General features: G+C 39.7%; 1 protein-coding gene and 1 long non-coding RNA gene across 8 annotated transcripts; both read left to right on the top strand.

The window, feature by feature from the left end:
* Nucleotides 1–5,083: 5,083 nt before the first annotated feature.
* On the top strand, nt 5,084–22,545 carry TMEM11 (transmembrane protein 11). Of its 7 annotated transcripts, none has more exons than XM_051999571.1 (3): nt 5,305–5,385; nt 7,778–7,938; nt 21,628–22,545. In XM_051999571.1, the coding sequence occupies exons 2-3, from the start codon at nt 7,877–7,879 to the stop codon at nt 22,142–22,144; spliced, it is 579 nt and encodes a 192-aa protein (XP_051855531.1). In that variant the 5' UTR covers nt 5,305–5,385; nt 7,778–7,876; the 3' UTR covers nt 22,145–22,545. The 7 variants fall into 7 exon arrangements, with proteins under 7 accessions (XP_051855512.1, XP_051855531.1, XP_051855538.1 ...); XM_051999578.1 differs by lacking the exon at nt 5,305–5,385 and adding an exon at nt 5,729–5,809; XM_051999596.1 differs by lacking the exon at nt 5,305–5,385 and adding an exon at nt 6,133–6,216.
* LOC127563264 (uncharacterized) lies at nt 13,510–18,792 on the top strand. The gene is made up of 2 exons (XR_007953941.1): nt 13,510–13,576; nt 14,831–18,792. It is a non-coding gene; the product is annotated as an uncharacterized LOC127563264 (long non-coding RNA).
* Nucleotides 22,546–23,172: the final 627 nt, after the last annotated feature.

Genomic DNA, 23,172 nt, shown 5'->3' with positions numbered 1-23,172 from the left:
CCTCTTGGCTCTCCTTTCTGAACCTCAAAATTTGGTGGCCCATATGGGAAGTCTGTCCTCCCCTGGCTTTATCCTCTCTTTATTAAGGTAAATCTCTAATATTTTTTCTCAATCCTCTAGCTAGGACACCCCAAACAACTGGGAGAAGGCTTGTCTGGGTCCTCTTAAGCTCTTAAGCAGCAAATTTTCATTGAATGGGGATGCCCAAACTTGGAAATTCTTGCAATTTTCAGCTAGATTCCTAGGGAACCTTTGCCACCTTTCCACTTTCTCTGGGATGCCAGAGAATTTATTTAGAGATTAGGGACTCTCATGAACTAAAATTAAGTCAACTTTAAAATCTTTTATATCTCAATTTTAAGAATTGTTTTGTTTTCTCTCTAGGGAAATAGATTTACGGGATTAGAAATCCTCTCAGAGAACTTCCAAAGCTACAACAGTTTGGGCACAGAACAAACTGAACAACCAAAAGAAGGTAGACAGTTTATTTTGCCTTGCTAATCCTATTTTATAATATTTTGTAAATGTAATTTAGGGAATTGGGTATTTTCACCTTTACTAGAAATTACAGTTAGAACTATTTGGCTATTAGAAAAATTCTAAAATTTTAAACTAAGTTATTTGGAGTTATTGTCATCACATTAAACCTAAAATTGGTAATTACTGTATATGAAACAAGAGAGATGAGGCAAAAGCCTTATCAGTTCACCTTTAAGTATGAAGGTGTGCACCACCTTTTTCCTTCTTCACAGAGAGGGGGAAGGTATCAAATAGCACAGCCCATGAAAACACTAAGAATATTTGTGGGCAACAGCAAGTTCAGCCCTTTCCCTAGGGTCTCTATCAACTTTTCTTAATTTGTAAGCTTGCCAGTTTTCTTGAAACCATCAGGGTAAACAAAGTCATCAGTCCTGAGAATTTTGACTGTTTAGGAAGTATATTTTCTAAACTAAATTTGTTTAATGATTGATCCATAGCACCAGGATGAGTTTTAACCCATTATTTGAGAGAAATGCCATGTTACTCAGAAGGATGTCTTTCTGCACTGTCACAGGTGGACGGACATCTTATCTGGGCAAGAGCTGGGAGGACAATCTTAGTCTCTGCTCAAGGGGGATCCTTCTGACTCAGTTTCCTGGTTCTGTTTCTTTGTTTCCTACTTGATTATTCCTGAGTCTAGCTATGAGGTGGAATTGTTATGCATGATTGGTTGTCAGAGTTAAGGATACGTTATCCTGTGAAAGACCTGTTTTGCTGCTATTATAATCATGTCCTTGCTCTTTCCTCTTATAGCAAATTTCTATAAGCAGAACAAGTAGTCAGAAGCCATGAGCACAATACAAGTATCCCAGGGACATACAATGGTTTTCTACTTTAGATCTTAAAGATACTTTTTTTTTGCATACTATTGCATAAAGACAATTGCTTTTTGCCTTTGAAGTGGCAAATCCAAGGGAATGTAGCCCCCACCAATTAACATGGATAGCCATGTTTATAACATGGCGGTAGCTCAGGGCTTTCATGACAGCCCCCCATATTTGGACAGGCCCTGGCTATCCAGGATATAGATGGTATCTTGATTTACAGTCCAACCCAAGAGATTCTCTGGCTGTAGCCTTAAAAACCCTTAACTTTCTGATCTCCTGGGGTGATGGTTTCTTTGTCTAAAGGCCCACATTGCCTATCAATCTTTTAAGTATTTCGGACATGGATTAATTCCCACCTCCCATTCACTCAAAGAGGAAGCAATCTGACCATTCTCAGCACCTTCCTTAAAGAAACAGCTGTGTACTTTCTTGAGCATGGTTGGATTTTATACCTAACTTTGGTTATTGCTAAGGCCCTCTTTGATTCTATTCAAGGCCCTGACACAATTCCCCTGGAATGCATCCCTAATCAGGCCAAGGTTTTTAAGAACCTGAAAGCTAAATTAATTTCTGCCCCATCCTTAGCCCTACCTAAAGCCTTTTACATTGTACACTGATGGAAGGCAGAGCCAGGTCCTAAAGGTCTTGACTCAATTTCTGGGACCCCTTGCTTACTTCACAAAGAAACTTGGTGTCTTTAGGGTGACCTTCTTGCCTTAGAACAGTAGCTGCCATGGCTCTTCTAATTGAGGAAGTCTCTAAGCTCATTCTACGTCAACCATTGGAGGTTCTAACTCCCCACCTGGTTGAGAGTATTTTTGCCTTCACAGTTTTAGAATTGAGGAAAGGAACAAGAATGAACATCTATACTGACTCTAAATATGCCTTTCATGTTTTGCATGCCAAGGGGCTATATGAAAAGAAAGGGGGATTTTGACAGCAAAATAAATAAATAAATTCCCTCAAGTATGCAGGGGAAATTCTACAGTTTATTGCAAGCTGTGCACAGACTTTGGTTTCTGTTGTTTTGTAAAGAACACTAGAAGGGGGATTCATTTCAGGCCAAGTGCTAAGGACCATGCCTAAATGTGAAGGGGCAGGTCAGTTCTCCAAAAGCTGTGAATCATAACACCCCGAAGGAATTGCAAATCAGTTTTACTGATGCAGATGTGGCTTGTGAATTAGGAAAGAAATAAATCTGAGGCAAGAGGGAAGAGGAGAGAGGTCAGAGAATGCAACTGTCTCTCAGTCTTGTCTGAGAGTCTCCTCTCACATGAAGGGATTTGTTCTGCTGGTCAGAAGTAGATTCCTAGCAGCCACTAGCAGGGGGCCTCAGTAACAAAAAGGTAAACAAGTTTGCAGATTCAGCTGTCCTTGCTGCTGCCTTTTTGCCTTTGACCATGGCACCTTTGATTCCTCAGCTCCCTGACTCCTAAGCTCTCTTACACAGCTTTCAGGAACAAGTCCTTGCTAAAGAAAGGGGTACACTCTTTCTCCTTCTCGGTGGTTTCAAATACCTTCATACTGGTTTCTAATCCTAGAGGTCAACCAGTGGAAACTTCTCTTTGGCCTATACCAAACTACTCATTTTGGGGAAAATGTTCTCCAATTCCTTGTGAAACCTATTTTCGCTGGTCACAAGCAAGGAGAAACAAATAAGTTTGTCAGGCCTACCCAATTTATGCTAAAGTAAATCCTGAAAGGGCTGTTAAACTCCCCATCCTGAAGCCCATCCAGAAGAGGAGTACATACCAAAGGGAGGACTGATAGATACACAATTTATCTTTCTCCTCATTCTTTACTAAATCCTTTTGGAACTTAGCCTGCTTCAATTGGTGTTACAATTACAATAAACTTTGCTCCTTGATTGGAAGATGGGTTCAAGCCTGCAAATTCCTTTGAGATACCTTGCAACCCTCTTGTGGTCTCCTTTTTGGACCTCAACGTTACTTTTTTGGCACAGAGTATGAAGGTTGGGAGAGGTCCAAATTATGTATTTTCAGACACAATTAGTTTAAAAGACCTTGTCAGTTCTCACTCAGGGCTTTAGTCATTGAGAAAGGCCATTGAATAATTTATTTAGTGCTAGCCCAACTAATGTAGCTAGGTGGTTGTGTGACTCCTAGGCAAGCCATTTAACTTCATTTTGTGTTTGCCTCAGTTTCTTTGGTAAAATGAGTTAGAGAAAGAAATGGCTTTATTCCTTAAATCAAGGTTTTGATTTCTTTCAGGACTTGACACCACATACACTTCCTACAGTTCAGTGACACTGGCCTTCTTATTCTCTTAGAAACAAAACACTGCTGGATATGGATCTGGCTTTTTTAGACTCAACTGAAATGTAGCTTCTAAAAGAAGCCTTTCCCAATCCTTCTTAATTAATTCTAGTCATCCTATTACCTTGTCTTTATTATTTCCTATGTGTGGACGGGTGACTGAAAGGAGATGGATAAGTGTGTAGAGGGAAGAGAAGTGTTTGGATGAATGTGTGAGAGGGAGAATGAATGGATGGACAGATGGGTGAAGGGGAATAATGTCAAACTCAGCTGACTGAATGGGACCTTGTCCTGATTACCAGATCTATGAATCGCCTGAGACTGACCAGACATCACCCTCTGCCTCAGACTAATTTTGTAAATGCCCCAAACTTTCTCCTCCTAAGATTCCAAAAATCTATGGATTTTTGATCCTTATGCAAAAAATTTACCAAGTGAAATGTAGAGATGCCCCTGCAGCCTGGCCATTCCCTCTGCCTAACCCCTTCCCCTTGCAGCCTGGCCTCTCCCATTTGAAATCTGACTAATCCCTCTGCCTTAATACTATATATAAATTGTATTCCCTCCTAAATTCCCCATCACTTACTGTCTGGCATCTCGAACTGCAACTCACTTGCCCTAAGTAAAGAACTCAATTTTGCCATATTGGCTCTTTTCTCTGGAATTCAGGTTGACAGGAGAGGTAGGAGAATGGATGAATGAGTGCAGGGAAGGGGAGATGGGTGAATGAATGGGTGAGTGGGAGGGGAATGGGTGAATAAACGCCCAAGTGGAGTGAAGGGGAGATGGGCGAATAAATGAATGAATAAATGGAGGGAAAAGAAAATGGGAGGCTGAATGGCTGAGTGGGAGGGAGGGGAGATGGGTGAATGAATGGCTGAGTGGAGGGAGGGGAGATGGGCGGCTGAATGGAGAAGTGGAGGAGGAGACAGCGTAAGGATGAACAAGCAGAGGGAGGGAAGGAAGGAGGGGCGGCCGGCTGGATGCAGCTTCCCTCCTCTCAATGACCTTAGCACGTAAAGGCGCCCGTGAAGGACAGAGCCTTTCTCGAGCAGAGCCTGCTTGACCCGCCTCAGTAGGAGCGGGCGACTGGGAAGTCGAGTCCTTAACGAAGCCGCAGTCGGGAGGGAAGAAGCAGGAAGGGGCGGGGCGCTCGTTGGCCGGGTCCGCTGCTATTAGCGACTGCCAGGCCTAGTCCGGAGAAGGCGCCTTGGCTGCAGCGTGGAAGCGGGAGAGGCGGGAGACCGAGGGGGGCGGGGAAGGAGGAACGCCTCCCCAACAGCATTCTGGGACTTACAGGCTCTTCCCGCGTGTCCCTTCAGATTCTCTTTCTCGGGGCCAGTGGCGTGCTAGCGTTTGCTGAACCTTTACATATGAACTCTTCGGGAATCTCACCTCGAGCAGGGATGAGTTTAACAAAAAGCACTAGGTGTGAAAGACTCCTTTACTCCTCTTATGGCCCTCCTCTCTCAGGGTGGAGACTACATTTCCCACTCATTTTGCGAGCAAGCCGCTTGGAGAGGTGACGCAGTGCACTGTGGGTGTTGTAGTTCTCGCTTGATCCAAGCTTCCGCACCCCGGGCTATCCCGGTGCCGAGGGCCGGACTACATTTCCCTTCAGTCCTCCCGATTCCCCTCGGCCGCCTTGGCGGAGACATTTGCGAACGGAGTGTCTCCAAGATGGCTGCTTGGGGAAGGAGGCGCCTTGGCCCGGGCAGCAGCGGCGGCAGTGCCCGAGAGAGGTGAGCCTAAGGGAGCCGCCGCTCCCACCGGGCCAGTGGCGGAGGGCGTGGGAAGCCAAAGGAAACCGAGCGGTGTTGCGGCAGCCGCGGCGCCGGCCTCTTCTCCCGCCCTTCCCTCAGTTCTTTGGGCTCCTCCTTTCCCCCCGCCCGCTCGGTCCCTTAGCCTGCCTTCTGAGGGGCGCCTGGAATTCGGGCTCGAGGAGAGAAGCCGGAGGAGAGCCAAGCTGCGAAGGCCGGCCTCGGGCACTTCCCGTGGAGTCCCGGGTGCGCCGCCTCGCAGGGTGGGGTGGGCGGCGCTGGAGGCGAGTGTGGCCCAAGTCCGGGCCGCGTATTGCCCGGACTGTACGGAGAGGACCCGGGGGCAGAGCGGGCGCCAGAATCCCATCTGGGCCCTAAGGTTGGAGCTAAGCACCCGCGTGTGGCGGTACGCTGCCCCCCTTCGCCCATCCCCCTCGTGGTTGCGGAGGGGGCCCTCGGCGGGGGGCGTGCGTGTGTGAGTGTGCATTCGCGGGTGTATGAGTGCGCATGTGGGTCCGTTCGTCTGGGGGTGGGGAGGCCGGAGGAAAGGAGCCAGTGACAGAAGCAGGTCAGTCGCGGGAAGGTCAGTGCGAGTGTGCACGTTTACCGGGCCAGACCTTAACCCTTTCCAGATGTGGATCCCGCGTGAACAGAGGTGCCGCCACCCCCACCCACCCCCACTTCCCCAGCCAGGGCCGAGGTTTTTTAGAACTTGGCTAGGTCGCCCTTCCGAGTGACCTTTTCCAACCTCCCGGGCTCAAGTGGGCAGCAGAAAAGCGTTTCCTTTTTTCTGCGGCCAAGTTGTCATACAAGGTCAGGGGAAACTGAGTTTTGCCTCCAGAAATCTCTCAGTAGGAGCTGATCCGGAAGAACCTTTCCTATTCTTGATGCTTGCTTTATGGAACAGTTTTGGCTTTGGGAAAACTGAACTTTTTAGTCGTGTGTGTGTGTGTGTGTGCGCGCGCGCGCGAGTGCGTGTGTATTTTTAAACAAAAGAAACGTGTCTCGTGCTTACTCCTAAGTTGGGGGTAATGTAGTTGATAAGGAAAGGAGAGATTTGCTTGAGTTGCTTTAAATTAATCGCAGTGAAGAAAACAAGCTGTGGAGGGGGGTACGCTCTATTCTTAAGTCTTGTAATTTTTGCTCATCGCAGGAATGGGATGGGGCAGGGGCAGTGTTATGTTGTTCTTCTGATATTATTTATTAGTACTTATAAGAGAGGTGAAGTCAAAGAGCTTTTTTGATAATTGGTGTTAGAAATAGAAATACTCAGATCCCCTCTGCTTTTGTAATTCACATCAGTTTAGAAAACTAAAGGAATCAATGAAAAAGAATAACACCCTCAGTAAACATCTGCAAATAATAGAAAGTACTGTGTGAAGTGCTTCCTACGGCATTGTCAGGATTTTAAACTTTTGACTGATTTTTGTAAGTTTTGCCAAAATGCCGTAGAGAATGATTTGTGCCTGTGAATAAATCAAGAATCTAGGGGAAAAAACCCATTCAAAACCAATGACTTAATTGTAACAGTTGTAACAGAATAAGGTATGGCTCCTAGAAGCAGGGCATTTTGATTTTCTGGTTTCATTTAGTGCTTTTTTCCTCCAAAATAACTTGTTTTGGCTGACATCACCTATTTAAAGTTTTCTTTGTAAACTTTTAATTAGGTTTTGTTTGGGTAGTAGCTCACCAGATCTCAGCTTCCCTAAAGATCCACCTCCCACTCGAGAAGCAGGAGTGGAAACATAACACTGCCATCTAGATCTAGCTTCTCAGCTGCTTTCTGTGGCACACCTACAGATCTTGCTTGGCTGGTGGGAAGACTGCTCTGGCACAGCAAGGTAGATTAATTGATTTCACACTACCATAAATTATAATAGCTGCATGTTATTGGGTCTTATGACTGAAGTAGACTATTTGTGACTCTTTTAAATGACTTTGTTCCATGTCCGGTTTGCACTGATTAAAATTAGAGCTCTAAATTCCTTGTTCACTTTTAAGACCACTTGCTGCATTTACCTTTCTGGCTTCTGGTTTGTGGTGTAATTCCTAAGAAACATTGTCTAGTGTGTGAGGCATAGAGACTGGGAAAACCAAATGTGATAATTAGTTGCAAATACTGAAGTTTGTCTTAGAATGGAAAGGCTGACTTTCCATGTATGGTATCATTGTTAGAAGTTCTGTACATCCATCATGGTACACCTGAGAGAAGCTAGTCAAGCCACATTTACAATGTAGATTCTGCATTTACTCTGATTAGAGAGTAATTGAGGGGTGGAAATAGTGAAATGACAGGTTTTATTTGCATGTTGCTTTGTTCTTCACTCTAGTTGGACTCTTAATAATTCCTTCTTACATATTCCATTAAATCTAGGGATTCAACCATGTTTATAATGAAGAACAGCAGACTCTGAGCTGTAACCTGAATTCTTGTCTAAAATTCAGCACACTGGCTGCAAGAGCACCAAACAGAATGCCACTTGTTCCGTCGGAGTCTTTGAAACAAACTTGCACACCTAGGACAGAACAGTGCAGGTATCTGTGTGTTCTGCAATACATGGGCCAACTTGGAACAGATCACAGCTCTACTTTCCCTATGTTTGCTGCTTAGACTTACGCAGGGGCCCTAAGAGTTTACTTCCATCAGTGATGGTTTGAATGTGAGTATAGTCATTTGTTTGGGGTTCCTTTTTTATAGTTGACTAAAAATGGATTTTCTTTGCCCTGTTCTTTTTTGCTGCTGTTGCAGCTATTTCTTACAATGAGCCTTCAAAAAGCCTACAATGTTACAGGTTGTAGGGAGGTAAATGGAGCTCTAGGGTGGTTTCAATTTTTGTTTTTCCAGGGTTAAAATCATTTCCTTACTAAGCCTGAGGTCTCTTAAAAAAATAAACCTCCCAAATATATATTTTCCACTGCTTTAGAAGTCCATGTTATAGAAATAATATCCTTTAGGAGGCAAGGATTTTGCTGGAACTATTCTACTTTCTCAAGTCTTTCCGGATCACACATTATTTAGCAGGGACTTTACTTCTTCCTTGTTGGAACCTGCAGACTTATTCAGAAATCTTTGATTTGATTTGGATTTAGATGGTAAAATGGTAGTTTTAGGTTACTGCTCAAGTTGAATCTGTTGGCCATTAAATTCAGGGACTTTTAAGAACAAAACTACATTGGGCAGGTCCTAGGAAAGTTGGCTCATGTTCCTTTGTTGGTGTCTTTCTGTCCTGATAATTATCTTTCATTTTAGAATTGTAGATTTTAAAGTTGGAAGGCACCTTTGAGATCTCTAGCCTGGCATCTCTACAGAGACACTCCTGAACTGTTATAAGTGGCTTTGTGGTAGAATTTTTTCCATGATTGATTTGGAAAAGACATCAAGTATATTTTTTGCTCATGACTATAGAGGATTAAATCCCAAGCCTTTAGATGTTTGAAAAGTTCCGTATTGTGTTCTACTTAGCAAGCCAAAGGATAGATTCATACTTTACTGAAACAGGAACTCTGTTGCTCTATTCAGATTCCTGGGGTTAGATGTGTCATTTAGGTTAGCTTAGGTTCGTTTTAGTTTGGGGTTAGAAGTTGAGGTGTCTTACCAATTTGTGAGATAAAAAATTTTTCTTAATTAATGAAAAACTGCTGCTTAGTGTAAACCCTTTTCTAACCATCCAGTATCTAACCAAAAAATCATAAAGCTTTTTTTATGTATAATCAAACATTTCTGAAATGGGAATGGTCAGCCAATTGAAAGTTTGGGAGCTCAGAAGTTGGAAATTAAAGAAGTGAAGAATCTGGATATTTAAGGTCAAGCTTAACTTAGTTTTAACCCGTCAACTTACGGGAAGGTATTGTTCTTCAATCAACAAACTGAAATAATTAAAACAAAAAGAAGAATTGAGTAAAGGAAAAAGATGGGTAGAACCTCCCCTTTCAGGAGGTTTTGGTGATTAAATAAATTCCCAACTGCCTTGTGCGTCTCTTTCCCAGTTTCACTTGTGATCTGTGGTGACATTATCGCCTTTAGTTAGCAGATCTTCATTTGTAACATCTTAATATCCTTAATGGAAAGGAAAAGTTATGGACAAAAGACATGGTCCCTAGTTCTTGGGAACTAATAGTCCTTTTCCAGACCTACCAGAGCTGGAATAATACCAGTGTGTAGCACTTTTGACATTCCCTCCATTCTCCATTTCCCAACATCTGCTCATGTTTCAGTAGCATGTAAGTTGCCATGCATGTTTTGGTCACAGTAGTTGCCAGTGGAAGGAACAGGAAGATATTTTTCTGTACTCTTAAAGAGTGGAAGATTGGGATATTTGGAGTAATGTAACAGTTGCTAGGAATGTTTGAATTGTTAATATTTTGAGCTTTATACCACATGACTTCCTGCCTTGCTGGTCTTTAATCTTGAAGTACATAAAATATGAATACTTTGATCATTGGTTTGTTCAATGCCCCATGAGGACCAGTTTTCTGTGTGAGTTTAGATCAGTCTTAATAGAAACTGACTCATGGTCTCTAATTTTTCTGGGACACCAATTGATAATAATTCTGCTTTCAATAGTGTTATATTGTTCTTATCACAGGCTTATTTCATTTTATATTCTAGATGTTTGCAAATACTAGAGTTCTATTTGCTTGAATGTTTTGGGTCTAAACTTTGGGAAGTTTAGAAGGTGGGGAAAAGATACAGATTTTTGCCCTGAAACTTACAGTTAAGAAAACAGATAAATTGGACAACAAAGTCATGTGTCATACACAGACGATTGTATGTAAAGAAACTCGGTCCATAGCCACAGATTTCTCTTTCTTTTATTTAAAGTACATATATTATAGGAGGTTACCTGGGGAAATTTTCATTTCTTTCCTCATTTTATTACTATAGCTTTTTATTTACAAAACATGCACAGGTAATTTTTCAACACTGACCCTTGTAAAACTTTCTATTTCAAATTTTCCTCTCCTTCCCCCCACCCCCTCCCCTAGATGGCAGGTATTCCAGTACATGTTAAAATATATGTTAAATCCAAAATATATATACATATCCATACAGTTATCTTGCTGCACAAGAAAAATCGGATCTAAATGATGGACAGAAGCAGCCATACCCAGAGAAGGAACAATGGGAAATGAATGTAAACTGTTTGCATTTTTTGTTTTTTTCCCCAGGTTATTTTTACCTTCTGATCCAATTCTTCTTATGCAACAAGAGAACTGTTCGGTTCTGCACACAAATATTGTATCTAGGATATACTGTGACATATTTAACATATATAGATAGGACTGCTTGCCATCTGGGGGAAGGAGTGGAGGGAGGGAGGGGAAAAGTCGGAACAGAGGTGAGTGCAAGGGATAATGTAAAAAATTACCCAGGCATATGTTCTGTTGATAAAAAGTTATAATTTTAAAAAATGAAGGAAAAAGAAAAAAGAAAAATCGGATCTAGAAAGAAAAAAAACCTGAGAAGAAAAACAAAAATGCAAGCCAACAACAACAGAAAGAATGAAAATGCTATGTTGTGATCCACACTCTGTTCCCACAATCCTCTCTCTGGGTGTAGATGGCTCTCTTCATTACTGAACAACTGGAACTGGTCTAAATCAATTTATTGTCCATCAGAATTGATCATTGTATAGTCTTGTTGCTGTGTACAATGATCTCCTGGTTCTGCTCGTTTCACTCAGCATCAATTCATCTAAGTCTCTCCAGGAGAGATTTTCATTTCCAAGTTGGCATTACCCTCAGACCAACTTTGCCACTCTTTGAATTGGATTACATTTAGTGTTCAGGAAGTACAAACAGATTTCAGAATTAACTAGATGTTTTTAAGAACTTTACAAAGAGTGTGAAAGTTGTTTATATTTGTGCATGTAGATTACCCCCATTCCCATTTCTCCCATCAATGGAAAAAATTAAGAATTAACAATTTACTGTGGTAGTAGTAGAAATGAATTGAACTGATGTCCTACTTATGTTTTGGCCATAAAAACCATATGGAAGAAATCAATTTTTAAAAAGGCATTGAAGTGAAACGGAGAGGCTTCTAGGCGTGGGAAGGTCTGTACCAAAGGTAAAAACTTTTAGGTAACATAAATTTGATTAGAGGGGGGAGTTTAACCAAAACTGTGATTTTGGTTGATTTAAGGTCAGGTAGTGAAGACAGGGGGTTCTTAAAGATATTTGTGTTAATGGACATTTCTATAGCTGTATATATGGTAGATGTTTGTTACAAAGAACTGAAAATTGTGGGGTGATTCTTGATACACATTTTTAGCTATAGTGAAAATCAAATATTTGACAATATCATTTAAAGTGTTCAAAGATTTTTTTTTTTTTGATCAGAGAAGCCTAAAGATTTAAACTTTCTATTTGCCACTTTCCAGGAACAAAATATAGTTATTGCATGTTCCATGTTTTATTTGCAAACTAGCTATTGGTTTGGGAGAAAGTTGGCTGATGGTACTTGGAAAGTGTAAAGCAATGTTTTAACTGCATCTTGATTTTGTCTGGCGATTTATTTAGATTATATGCGTTTTAAAAAGAGTATTGTGTATAGTTTTGGATGATGGCTAGAAATTAGAAATAGCTTCCTCAGTGGAGCAATGGAATTATTTCATTTCTTAGCTAAAGCAAGATGAAAAATCAGTATCAGCAGTTCAAAGCTGAGTCAACAAACAGTATGATCTTGGCAGCCTTTGCAATCCTAATCAACCTTGTTAGTAGTGGCAGAGAATTTAAAAAATGTGGCTTTAATAGGTGGTTACATGCACTGTCTACTCTGATTTAAATACATTCTGACAGATTATTTGTTCTCTTTGGCTTTAATATGTTGACTTATCTTTACTTTATTGTCCCTTATAAAATTCTGGAAAGCCAGTTGATTCACCAAATAATGCCTACTACCAGGAAGGAGACAGGCACAAAGACAAAAATCAAGCAGTCTGCCCTCAAGGACTTCTGAGGTGGGTGGAGAAGGGCAAGGAATGAAGCCTAATAGATCCCAGGAAGTAGATACAAAGTAGATATAAAGAAATGCAAAATTTCTAGAGACAGAAATCACTTAACAGTTAGTGGGGATCAGGAAAAGCCTGCAATAGCATGAGAGTGTGATCAGGCTTGTAAGGACTCCAGGCTGCCTTTCAAGAAAGGCAAGAGATATCAAGCCCTTGTATCTTGTGGGCCAGTAAGCTCCAGAATGAGTCACAGAACTTATGGGTATCTGGAAGGCTTTACAAGCCTGATGTAACACATTGTATTCCTCTTGTCTGGCTCAAGGAGGTGGGGAGTAGTATATTTTGTAAGAGAAGCGGCATAAGAATTCTTGCTTACCAGTTAGGTCTAGGTTAATTCTCAGCAGGTAGTTTTAAACAGCTCTTTTCGGGTATGGTACTTCTATTGCCTCTCATGCCTCAAGCTCTGCTGCTTGGGTCAAGTCCTCCTGGAGCATCATTTTTTTTTTTTTTAATAACTTTTTATTGATAGAACCCATGCCAGGGTAATTTTTTTTTTACAGCATTATCCCTTGCATTCACTTCTGTTCTGATTTTTCCCCTCCCTCCCTCCACCCCCTCCCCTAGGTTACAGTATATCCTAGATACAATATATGTGTGCAGAACTGAACAGTTTTCTTGTTGCACAGGGAGAATTGAATTCAGAAGGTAGAAATAACCCGGGAAGAAAAACAAAAATGCAAGCAGTTTATATTCATTTCCCAGTGTTCTTTCTTTGGGTGTAGCTGCTTCTGTCCATCTTTGATCTGAATTAACTCTCTTTATCGAAGAGATTCACTTCCATCAGAATATATCCTCAAACAGTATTGTTGTTGAGGTATATAATGATCTCCTGGTTCTGCTCGTTTCACTTAGCATCAGTTCATGTAAGTCTTGCTAGTCATTCCTTACAGAACAATAATATTCCATAACATTCATATATACCACAGTTTACTCAACCATTCTCCAATGGATGGGCATCCTTTCATTTTCCAGCTTCTAGCCACTACAAATAGGGCTGCCACAAACATTTTGGCACATACAGGTCCCTTTCCTTTCTTTAGTATCCGGGAGTATCATTCCTATTTACTTGTTCAGCCTCTGAGCTGCTAGAGTGGGTTGTTAGGAGGCTTTTTCAGCTAAGCTGAACCTTCTGTGATTCTAGAGGTTTTTTTACTTTTCAGGTAGAAACTGTCAAGTAGATGAATTCAAAGCAAGACAAATAGGATGAGGAAGGAACTTGAGAGCATGGCATAGTAGAATTGGTCGAAGAATTTAATGATTAATCTTCAAAAAAGATCAGGGGGACGAGAAGAGGGATTGATAACTCTTTAAGTATCTGAAAGGCAGTTAGGTCAAAGAAGAATTAGACTTGATCTTGTGGCAATAGCAGAAGTGGAAACAATGGGTAGGAATTTTAAGAGATAAATTTAGACCTGATTGAAGAGGAGGAAAATGTCCTTAGATAATAATAATACAAAAATGGAATAGGCTGCCCTCAGGAGGTGATGACTTGCATTCTTTGTTGAGATGGTTGTAGAGGATATCATTGTTCTGGTGTGGGCTGCATTTCAGGGAATTTTATGTCTTTCACCTTTGAGATTCTGTGACCTTTTAAGTATAAATCAGATTCACTTTTTTTTTTTTTTAAGTGAACATTCAAGTTTATTTTTTTTTCTTTTTCTTTTTTTTTTTTAAATTTTTTATTTAATAATTACTTTATATTGACACTTTTCTGTTCCGATTTTTTTTTCCCCTCCCTCCCTCCACCCCCTCCCCTAGATGGCAAGCAGTCCTTTATATGTTGGATATGTTGCAGTATATCCTAGATACAATATATGTTTGCAGAACCGAACAGTTCTCTTGTTGCATAGGGAGAATTGGATTCAGAAGGTATAAATAACCCGGGAAGAAAAACAAAAATGCAGATAGTTCACATTCGTTTCCCAATGTTCTTTCTTTGGGTGTAGCTGCTTTTGTCCGTCATTTATCAATTGAAACTCAGGTCTCTTTGTCAAAGAAATCCACTTCCATCAAAATATGTCCTCATACAATATCGTTGTCGAAGTGTATAATGATCTCCTGGTTCTGCTCATTTCACTTAGCATCAGTTCATGTAAGTCTCGCCAGTCCTCTCTGTATTCATCCTGCTGGTCATTCCTTACAGAACAATAATATTCCATAACATTCATATATACCACAGTTTACTCAACCATTCTCCAATGGATGGGCATCCTTTCATTTTCCAGCTTCTAGCCACTACAAATAGGGCTGCCACAAACATTTTGGCACATACAGGTCCCTTTCCTTTCTTTAGTATCCTGGAGTATCATTCCTATTTACTTGTTCAGCCTCTGAGCTGCTAGAGTGGGTTGTTAGGAGGCTTTTTCAGCTAAGCTGAACCTTCTGTGATTCTAGAGGTTTTTTTTACTTTTCAGGTAGAAACTGTCAAGTAGATGAATTCAAAGCAAGACAAATAGGATGAGGAAGGAACTTGAGAGCATGGCATAGTAGAATTGGTCGAAGAATTTAATGATGATTAATCTTCAAAAAAGATCAGGGGGACGAGAAGAGGGATTGATAACTCTTTAAGTATCTGAAAGGCAGTTAGGTCAAAGAAGAATTAGACTTGATCTTGTGGCAATAGCAGAAGTGGAAACAATGGGTAGGAATTTTAAGAGATAAATTTAGACCTGATTGAAGAGGAGGAAAATGTCCTTAGATAGTAATAATACAAAAATGGAATAGGCTGCCCTCAGGAGGTGATGACTTGCATTCTTTGTTGAGATGGTTGTAGAGGATATCATTGTTCTGGTGTGGGCTGCATTTCAGGGAATTTTATGTCTTTCACCTTTGAGATTCTGTGACCTTTTAAGTATAAATCAGATTCACTTTTTTTTTTTTTAAGTGAACATTCAAGTTTATTTTTTTTCTTTTAAATTTTTTATTTAATAATTACTTTATATTGACACTTTTCTGTTCCGATTTTTTTTTCCCCTCCCTCCCTCCACCCCCTCCCCTAGATGGCAAGCAGTCCTTTATATGTTGGATATGTTGCAGTATATCCTAGATACAATATATGTTTGCAGAACCGAACAGTTCTCTTGTTGCATAGGGAGAATTGGATTCAGAAGGTATAAATAACCGGGAAGAAAAACAAAAATGCAGATAGTTCACATTCGTTTCCCAATGTTCTTTCTTTGGGTGTAGCTGCTTTTGTCCGTCATTTATCAATTGAAACTCAGGTCTCTTTGTCAAAGAAATCCACTTCCATCAAAATATGTCCTCATACAATATCGTTGTCGAAGTGTATAATGATCTCCTGGTTCTGCTCATTTCACTTAGCATCAGTTCATGTAAGTCTCGCCAGTCCTCTCTGTATTCATCCTGCTGGTCATTTCTTACAGAACAATAATATTCCATAACATTCATATACCACAATTTACCCAGCCATTCTCCAATTGATGGGCATCCATTCATTCTCCAGTTTCTGGCCACTACAAACAGGGCTGCTACAAACATTTTGGCACATACAGGTCCCTTTCCCTTCTTTAGTATTTCTTTGGGATATAAGCCCAATAGAAACACTGCTGGATCAAAGGGTATGCACAATTTGATAATTTTTTGGGCATAATTCCAGATTGCTCTCCAGAATGGTTGGATTCGTTCACAACTCCACCAACAATGCATTAGTGTCCCAGTTTTCCCGCATCCCCTCCAACATTCATCATTATTTTTTCCTGTCATCTTAGCCAATCTGACAGGTGTGTAGTGGTATCTCAGAGTTGTCTTAATTTGCATTTCTAATCAGATTCACTTTTAAAACTACATTACATTTACACATTTTATAAATCCTGTGTCTTGGTTCTATGCAAACAATGATCTATTATTGTGAGCAATGGATCCCATAGTGCTTTTGAAGGACTGAGGAAGAAAGCATGATGGCAGGATACAGCTTCTGTTCTATTTGCCTTGAAATGATAATTTGTTTTTGAAGCATTTGATGTGTATATATTGTTTGTCTTTTGTTCTCAAAGAAGACCATGATATGCAAGTGAATTGGATTTAAGTGAGGGAGGGTTGGGCAAGGTCACCTTCCTCACTTTCTTTTCCAGAGTCATCTGGGTCTAGTGGCCAGATATAGGTCAGGAAGACTGGGGATGGCTCTGGATGCTGTGGGAGACTTGGGCCTTTTTAAACTATGGTCTTCAATGAATCTCAGTTTGACTGAGGCAATTCCCATTCAGTGTTTAAGGCTAGGTAGCAATACACACACACACACACACACACATACAAATATATATATATATATTTGCTAAATAGGATTTTCTTTCTGTACTCTGTAATCAGAATTGGGGCTAGGGAAATAATTCTGTCAATATCTTTTATGTTACTTTTCTATATTAACTAAGACAGGAAAATAGTTGTTGCACATGAAGCTATAGAGATAGACTACTCACCAGAAATAGAAAAGAGTGGCAGGGAATTTAGGGGAAAATGGGATTGGGCTGAAGACTGACTCCCCAGAGATGTTTAGTTTGCAAGAGAAATACATGATTTCAGGTACATGGTTTTGATTTGTTGTAGAGGGCTGAAACTATTGAGTCGATGCACTGAGGTAAGGTCTGCCGAGCACTTGAGGCTAACTACTGATTGGACAATACTCTATGGGCATATGCTTGGAAAATAGTCCTTCCCACTATCCTGTGCTGGCTCAATGATTGGTGTGTATACAGAGGATTGTAGGAGGGACTAGGGGGTGGAGTAAGACTAGCCAGAGTCACTCTTTGCGGGTGGATAAGGGAGAAGATGTTCCAGAGATTTTGCTTCTATCCTGTTCAATCCTGGGTCTAAAGACCAAGAATAAAGACTAAGGACTTTTGCTTATCCTGACTCCAGGGGATTCTGGAGTGTCCTAGGTGTTAGCAGTTGTCACAATTTGTTGTCTTAGAAAAAGTAAACAGTGTTTCTTATTCTATTCAGAATGATTGCTCTTCTTTTTGAAGAGCCATACCTTAAGGTAGGAGTTAACCTGTCATCCATGAACTTTTTTTTTTTAAATTTTGGTGACTATTTAAATAGAATTTAATTTCTTCTGTAATCCAGTTTAAAATTTTTTGTGCATTTTAGAATATTACCCTGAGTCAGCCTTTAGGCTTCACTAGACTGCCACAGAGTCTGTGTCACTGTCTCAGGGGAAGAAATAAATTCTTTTTTTTTTTTTTTTTTGGAGAAATTGAGATATTGGTCAGAACATCTTAATAAACCCATATTTGAGACATTTGTTTCTTTGACCGTACAGAGAGTTCTTGACTAAAGAAGTTCTTTGGGGGGTGGTGATTCTTGATTCTCAACCTTTAAATCATTGACTGCTAGGATTTTGAACATTGTCTTGATTAATATTCATAAGTGGGTCACAGAACTAAATTTGAAGCAACTTCTCTTTTTCTTTACAAAGTACTTTTCTTTCTTTACTTAGCTCTCTTCTCTTTTTCTTTTTTAGCTGTTGCATTTGAAAATACAGAGAAAATGTCTAGGTTTTGAGATTTCTTAGTTTTCATATACTTCTCTTCTATTCAAGACTTCTACCTGCTTCTTAGAACTATTGATTTTAGCACTATGGACAAGCTGTTTTGGCAACACATAAATTGAAGCATTTTTACAGTCCTATCATATTTATGTACCCCACTGCCTTCAGGGAACTAATTTGTCCTCAAAGCACAGCAGTTATTCTACCACCTGGTTAATTCCCATGATTATAATCTTTAGAGTATACAAAATTGAATTATAGCACACAATTTAATTAGACTGGACTAGCCTATTTTAGCCAAAATTAATTAGCAGTTTCATTCCCTGGGATAAAAGGGTTATTTCTAGGCTCTCACACTCAACCTAAACCTACTGCTTCTTATTGTAATAGGCCAGCTTTGTACCTTTTATTCTCCTACCCTGTCTAATGGAGTTTACATCCTGTGACAGCTTTGTCTGCTAGGACACTTTTAGGAGTAGTTATCAGTCCATTAATAACTACTCTTCATTCTGATGTTAGCATGTGGGAAAAGTTAATCAGTTGTTTACCCTTATTAACTTGTAAGTAACCTAAAACTAACTTTGCCTTAGGTCAATTTCTGCCTTTAAAAAAGTTAATTTAATTGAGAGTAACATTTGAAATCTATTTCAATAAATCACAAGTACCTGCCCTCTCTCTCTGTACTTTGACATTCCCAGTTTACAAATCCTGTAATATTAGATCGTAATTGCTTTCTTATTGATGATGGAGGGGAAAAGAATTGAACTGGCTTGGGGGAAACTAAATATCAGATCAGATTCTTTGTTATAAAGAATGGCTTTCTGGAGGCAATGTGAATTCTCCCCCCCTCCTCCCCCCCCCCCCCAAAAATATATATACATATATATATTTTTAAACTAAATGGCAAACTTAGAAAGTTTTGAGACATCTGGCTTCACACATATCTATTTAGGAAAATGAGTAGCTTTTATTCTAGAACTTTTGGTATGGTTATATTCCAGATGACCTTTTTATTGTGACTCAGGATAATACTTTTTTTTTTTTTAAGCCATCTTAGCTAAGAGCTCAATCTTTATTACTTATTAGCATGTAGAAAATAGTGATCACTAGGAGCTAACATAGGTACATTAAAATCATGGCTGTCTATCTTTTCTTTGATTAGTAGTCTATAGACTGGTGTTATCAAGAAACAGTTATAAATAGTATGTCTCATTTTTGCAAGGTGCTTGACAAAGTCTAATAATAATTCTATAAGAATAATGTTTATTCTTATAGACAAGATGGAGAAATGAGGGCAAGGTTACAATAGTAGCATAATTAAGCTCAATTATAAAATTGAGCAGCTGGACCCCAAAACTGTTAGACTGAATGGTAGGCTGCTACCAATGTGTCTTTAGTTGGTTGTTCCTGTGTTGTTCTGTTTCTAACATTTTTATTTTAGGCTTATCAAGATTTGAAAAGATAATAATGAAGAGCTGAGAAGAAATAGTGACTATATTGGTTAGTAGAAAGTACTTTAAAAGTCGTTTGATCTGGAGTGCCGAGTTGAAGCAAAATGAAATCATAGCATAAGCATGACTTACCTCCTAGAAAAGCTTAATTTAGTCTTGCTCAGTATTAACTCTAAATGTAGTTCCCAAAATAAAAAAGGTAGTAATCTCACTGTCCTATGTTGATCAGATCATGCCTTCAACACTATGTTCAGTTTTGGAAATTAAGTGATTTGGAGATAAAGTCCTTGAGGACAATTTAACCCATAATAGAGTTCAGTGGGGGAGGATGACAGCATACATGATGAGTTTGGTTTAAGGATGTCATGGTAAAAGGGAATCATTTAGTCTTTGTAGTTTGTGCTTTGAAGTGGCAGGACCAATGAGTGGAAAGTATAAGGAAGCAGGTTTTTGCTCACCAAGTAGGAGATCTGAAAATCAGAGTTGCCTAGCAATGTAATGTCAAAGTGAACTACCCATAGTGCTGTGTTCTGTCAGTCTGGATGTGCCTGTTGTAATGGAAACTTGAAGCCATGAAAAGAAATGAGTGATTTCAGCCTCCATTTCTGCATCCTTATAAAAGGGGTTTGATGAATAAGCACAAGCACCTACCTCATGGTTGTTGTAGCTATCAAGTGAAATGAGATTTGTAAAGTACTTTATACCATCAAGTGAAATGAGATTTGTAAAGTACTTTATAAATCTTAAAAAACTTCTATAAATATCAAGTATTAATATATATATATGTATATGTATACATATATATATATATATATATATATATATATATATATTATATATATATATATATATATATGTATGTATGTATGTATATATATATATCCTTAGTGAAGCTTTTCCTGATTTCACCACAAGACTTCAAAAAATAATAGGTGGTTGATTTGATACCTTTTTTCTCCATCAGATATCTTTCTTGCCTAGGGTCACACAGCTAGAAGTGTTGTCAAGTGACTTGCCTAGAGTCACATAGCTAGAAGTGTCTGAGGTCAAATTTGAACTCGGGTCCTCCTGACTTCTGGGCTGGTACTCTCTCCACTGCACCATCTAGTGCTCCCAGATATCTTATCTTGAATTTCCCTTAGTAACTAACATAGTACTGTTTATTTGCTTGCTGTATAAAGAAGAATAGAGAATTTCCCACAGTGGACTGAAATTTAATCAAAGGATGATCCTTTCCAGTTTTGATGATTCTGAAATATCCTACAATAAGTGGTTGCTATTCATAGTTATTAGGACATGTTTTGGGGGGTTTTAATTATAGATAGTAATTGGCTAATTTCTGTTAATCCAAGTTTTGATAATACCTTCTCCTGTATCTCCCCTCTTTCCCCTCCCTGCCATCTGACTTGTATAGAAGTCAAAAAACCAGGACATTCAAATTAGTTGGTATCCAGGAAGAAAATTTCTAGTTCTCCAAGAGAAGAAGCTTTCAAATTGAAACATAAAATGAAATTTGTGGTAATTATCATGGATATCCGGAAGGTTCTGCTATTCTCACTGGTAACAAACCTTTTTTTAATGTTCTTGGAACTACTAAACAGGTGTTTGGGTCTTGGTAGAAAGGAGACTGTAGAGCTGTTGTTATAGGTAGCTTTGAAGAGTTCTAGCCATTTGGTCTCCTGACTTCCTTGCTGGAGGCTGCTTTGTGTTCAATCACTAACTACTAAATTGTACTATTGTACCCTTTGTTTTTAGAAACAAAAATGACTTCCTTTGAGCACGTGACGCAGTTTTACATTACTTTTATCAGTGTATATTGACTGTCTGCCTAGAACTCTCCTTTGGGGTATGCCTTAAATAATAGTAAATTTAGTTTTGTGCACAATTTTTTAAAGGGTGAAAAAGTTCACCTTGCAGAAATAGAATTCTTTATTTCTGTCCCCTTCCCCAGCATTTTAATTGAATCCCACTTTTTTTTTTAATCATAGCAGGGCAGAACTAGATTTGATTTACAATGCAGAAGAAAGTGTAACTAAACTTTGGGGTCCATTTCTCCCTTCTCTGTGTCTCCCCCTATGCACTGATTCTAAATTGAGTTCTTTCTAGAGTATTCCTGGAAGCTTGTTGAAGGTGTTGGATCTTTTCACATTTAAACTAAATTTCATCCTCCCAACTCCTCACCACAAATCTGGCATTGTTGAAATTAAGCAAACCAGGTTCTTTGTTTAATTGTCTCATCTTTCCTCCTTAACAGGGTAACCTTGTCTGCCACAGAGTGTTACATCGTTCATGAAATCTACAATGGAGAAAATGCCCAAGACCAGTTTGAGTATGAATTGGAGCAGGCTCTGGAGGCACAGTACAAATATATAGTTATAGAGCCCACCCGGATTGGCGATGAGACTGCCCGATGGATCACAGTTGGGAACTGCCTGCACAAGACAGCCGTGCTGGCAGGCAGTGCCTGCCTCTTCACCCCGTTGGCACTTCCCTTAGATTATTCCCATTACATCTCCCTGCCTGCTGGCGTGCTGAGCATGGCCTGTTGCACCCTCTATGGAATCTCCTGGCAGTTTGACCCCTGCTGCAAGTATCAAGTGGAGTATGATGCCTATAAACTTTCCCGACTGCCTCTGCATACGCTCACTTCCTCCACTCCTGTGGTGCTGGTGAGGAAGGATGACCTGCACAGAAAGAGACTGCATAATACAATAGCACTCGCTGCCCTGGTGTACTGTGTAAAGAAGATTTACGAGCTTTATGCTGTATGATTTCAGTAGAAAAGGGAGAGAGAAAGAAGAAAAAAAAACCGCCACAAAAGACAACAGTGTATTAAGATTTCCACAGTAACATTTTTTTTCCTCTGAAATGCAGTGGAGACCGGGAAGGTGTTTGGTTTAATATATTATTTTCCAGAGTAAGACAAAAATCACTGCTACAACAAGGGATTTTCAGCTCATTACACTAAGATGTGGATCTGCAGTGATTCAAGACACGTTCTAGGCTGTGGAAGTCTGATTGAGCAGTGGAATGTTGATGGAAGCAAACTATATCAAAGGGGGGTGTGAAATGCTTTTTTGGGGGAGGGGGGAACCTTTCAAGTATATTGTTTAACTGTACCATCCAGAGCCAGCCAGAAGCTATTGACCATTAAAATAATGAGCATTTCAAATGTTTTCTCTCTTCATGCTTTTATATGTATCTACTTTTAAGAATCAGCTTTAGGATGGTAGCTTACAGCTGAGGGTAAGAAGGTTGACCTGAGTGACAAGTGGTGGTTTTGTTTGTATTCATCACTCTGGAAATTGTTTATGAGAGATACCTTTTGACCTCAGTGAAATCTATGTGAATGGGGTGAGCAGTCTCAACCCACGGTCCCCATCCATTAGATTACAATGCTTTACTTGTTCGATTTCAAGGTTCCACTTTTTTCTGTAGAGGAGTGAAGAAGGGGGCACTACTCTGACATTATTTTCTGGTCTTGATATACTACTCTTATTTCCCAGGGATCTCAAGTTTTCCAGGAAATGGGAAAGAAAGAAATCTCTTGAAAAGATTAGAAATTCCTGCTGTAACTAACAGCTGTTTTAAGATTTTTATCTGCTCATTTCTTTTATTTAGTTTGTTAGCTGCTTTTTTTCTACTGAGTGGCCAGATTCACTTGTGGTTTAGATTTTAAAATACCAAAAGTTCCTATCTCAAGAGCTCAGTGTTCGAAGCATTTACATTTCAATTGCTGAGTTGGTCAGGATGGCAAAATGATGTTGGATTTTTAGTTTTTGAGTTTTAACAATGAACT

The sequence above is a fragment of the Antechinus flavipes genome, chromosome 1 (genome assembly GCF_016432865.1).
Source record: "Antechinus flavipes isolate AdamAnt ecotype Samford, QLD, Australia chromosome 1, AdamAnt_v2, whole genome shotgun sequence".
NCBI lineage: Eukaryota > Metazoa > Chordata > Mammalia > Dasyuromorphia > Dasyuridae > Antechinus > Antechinus flavipes.
This window is presented reverse-complemented; position numbering and strand designations above follow the sequence as displayed.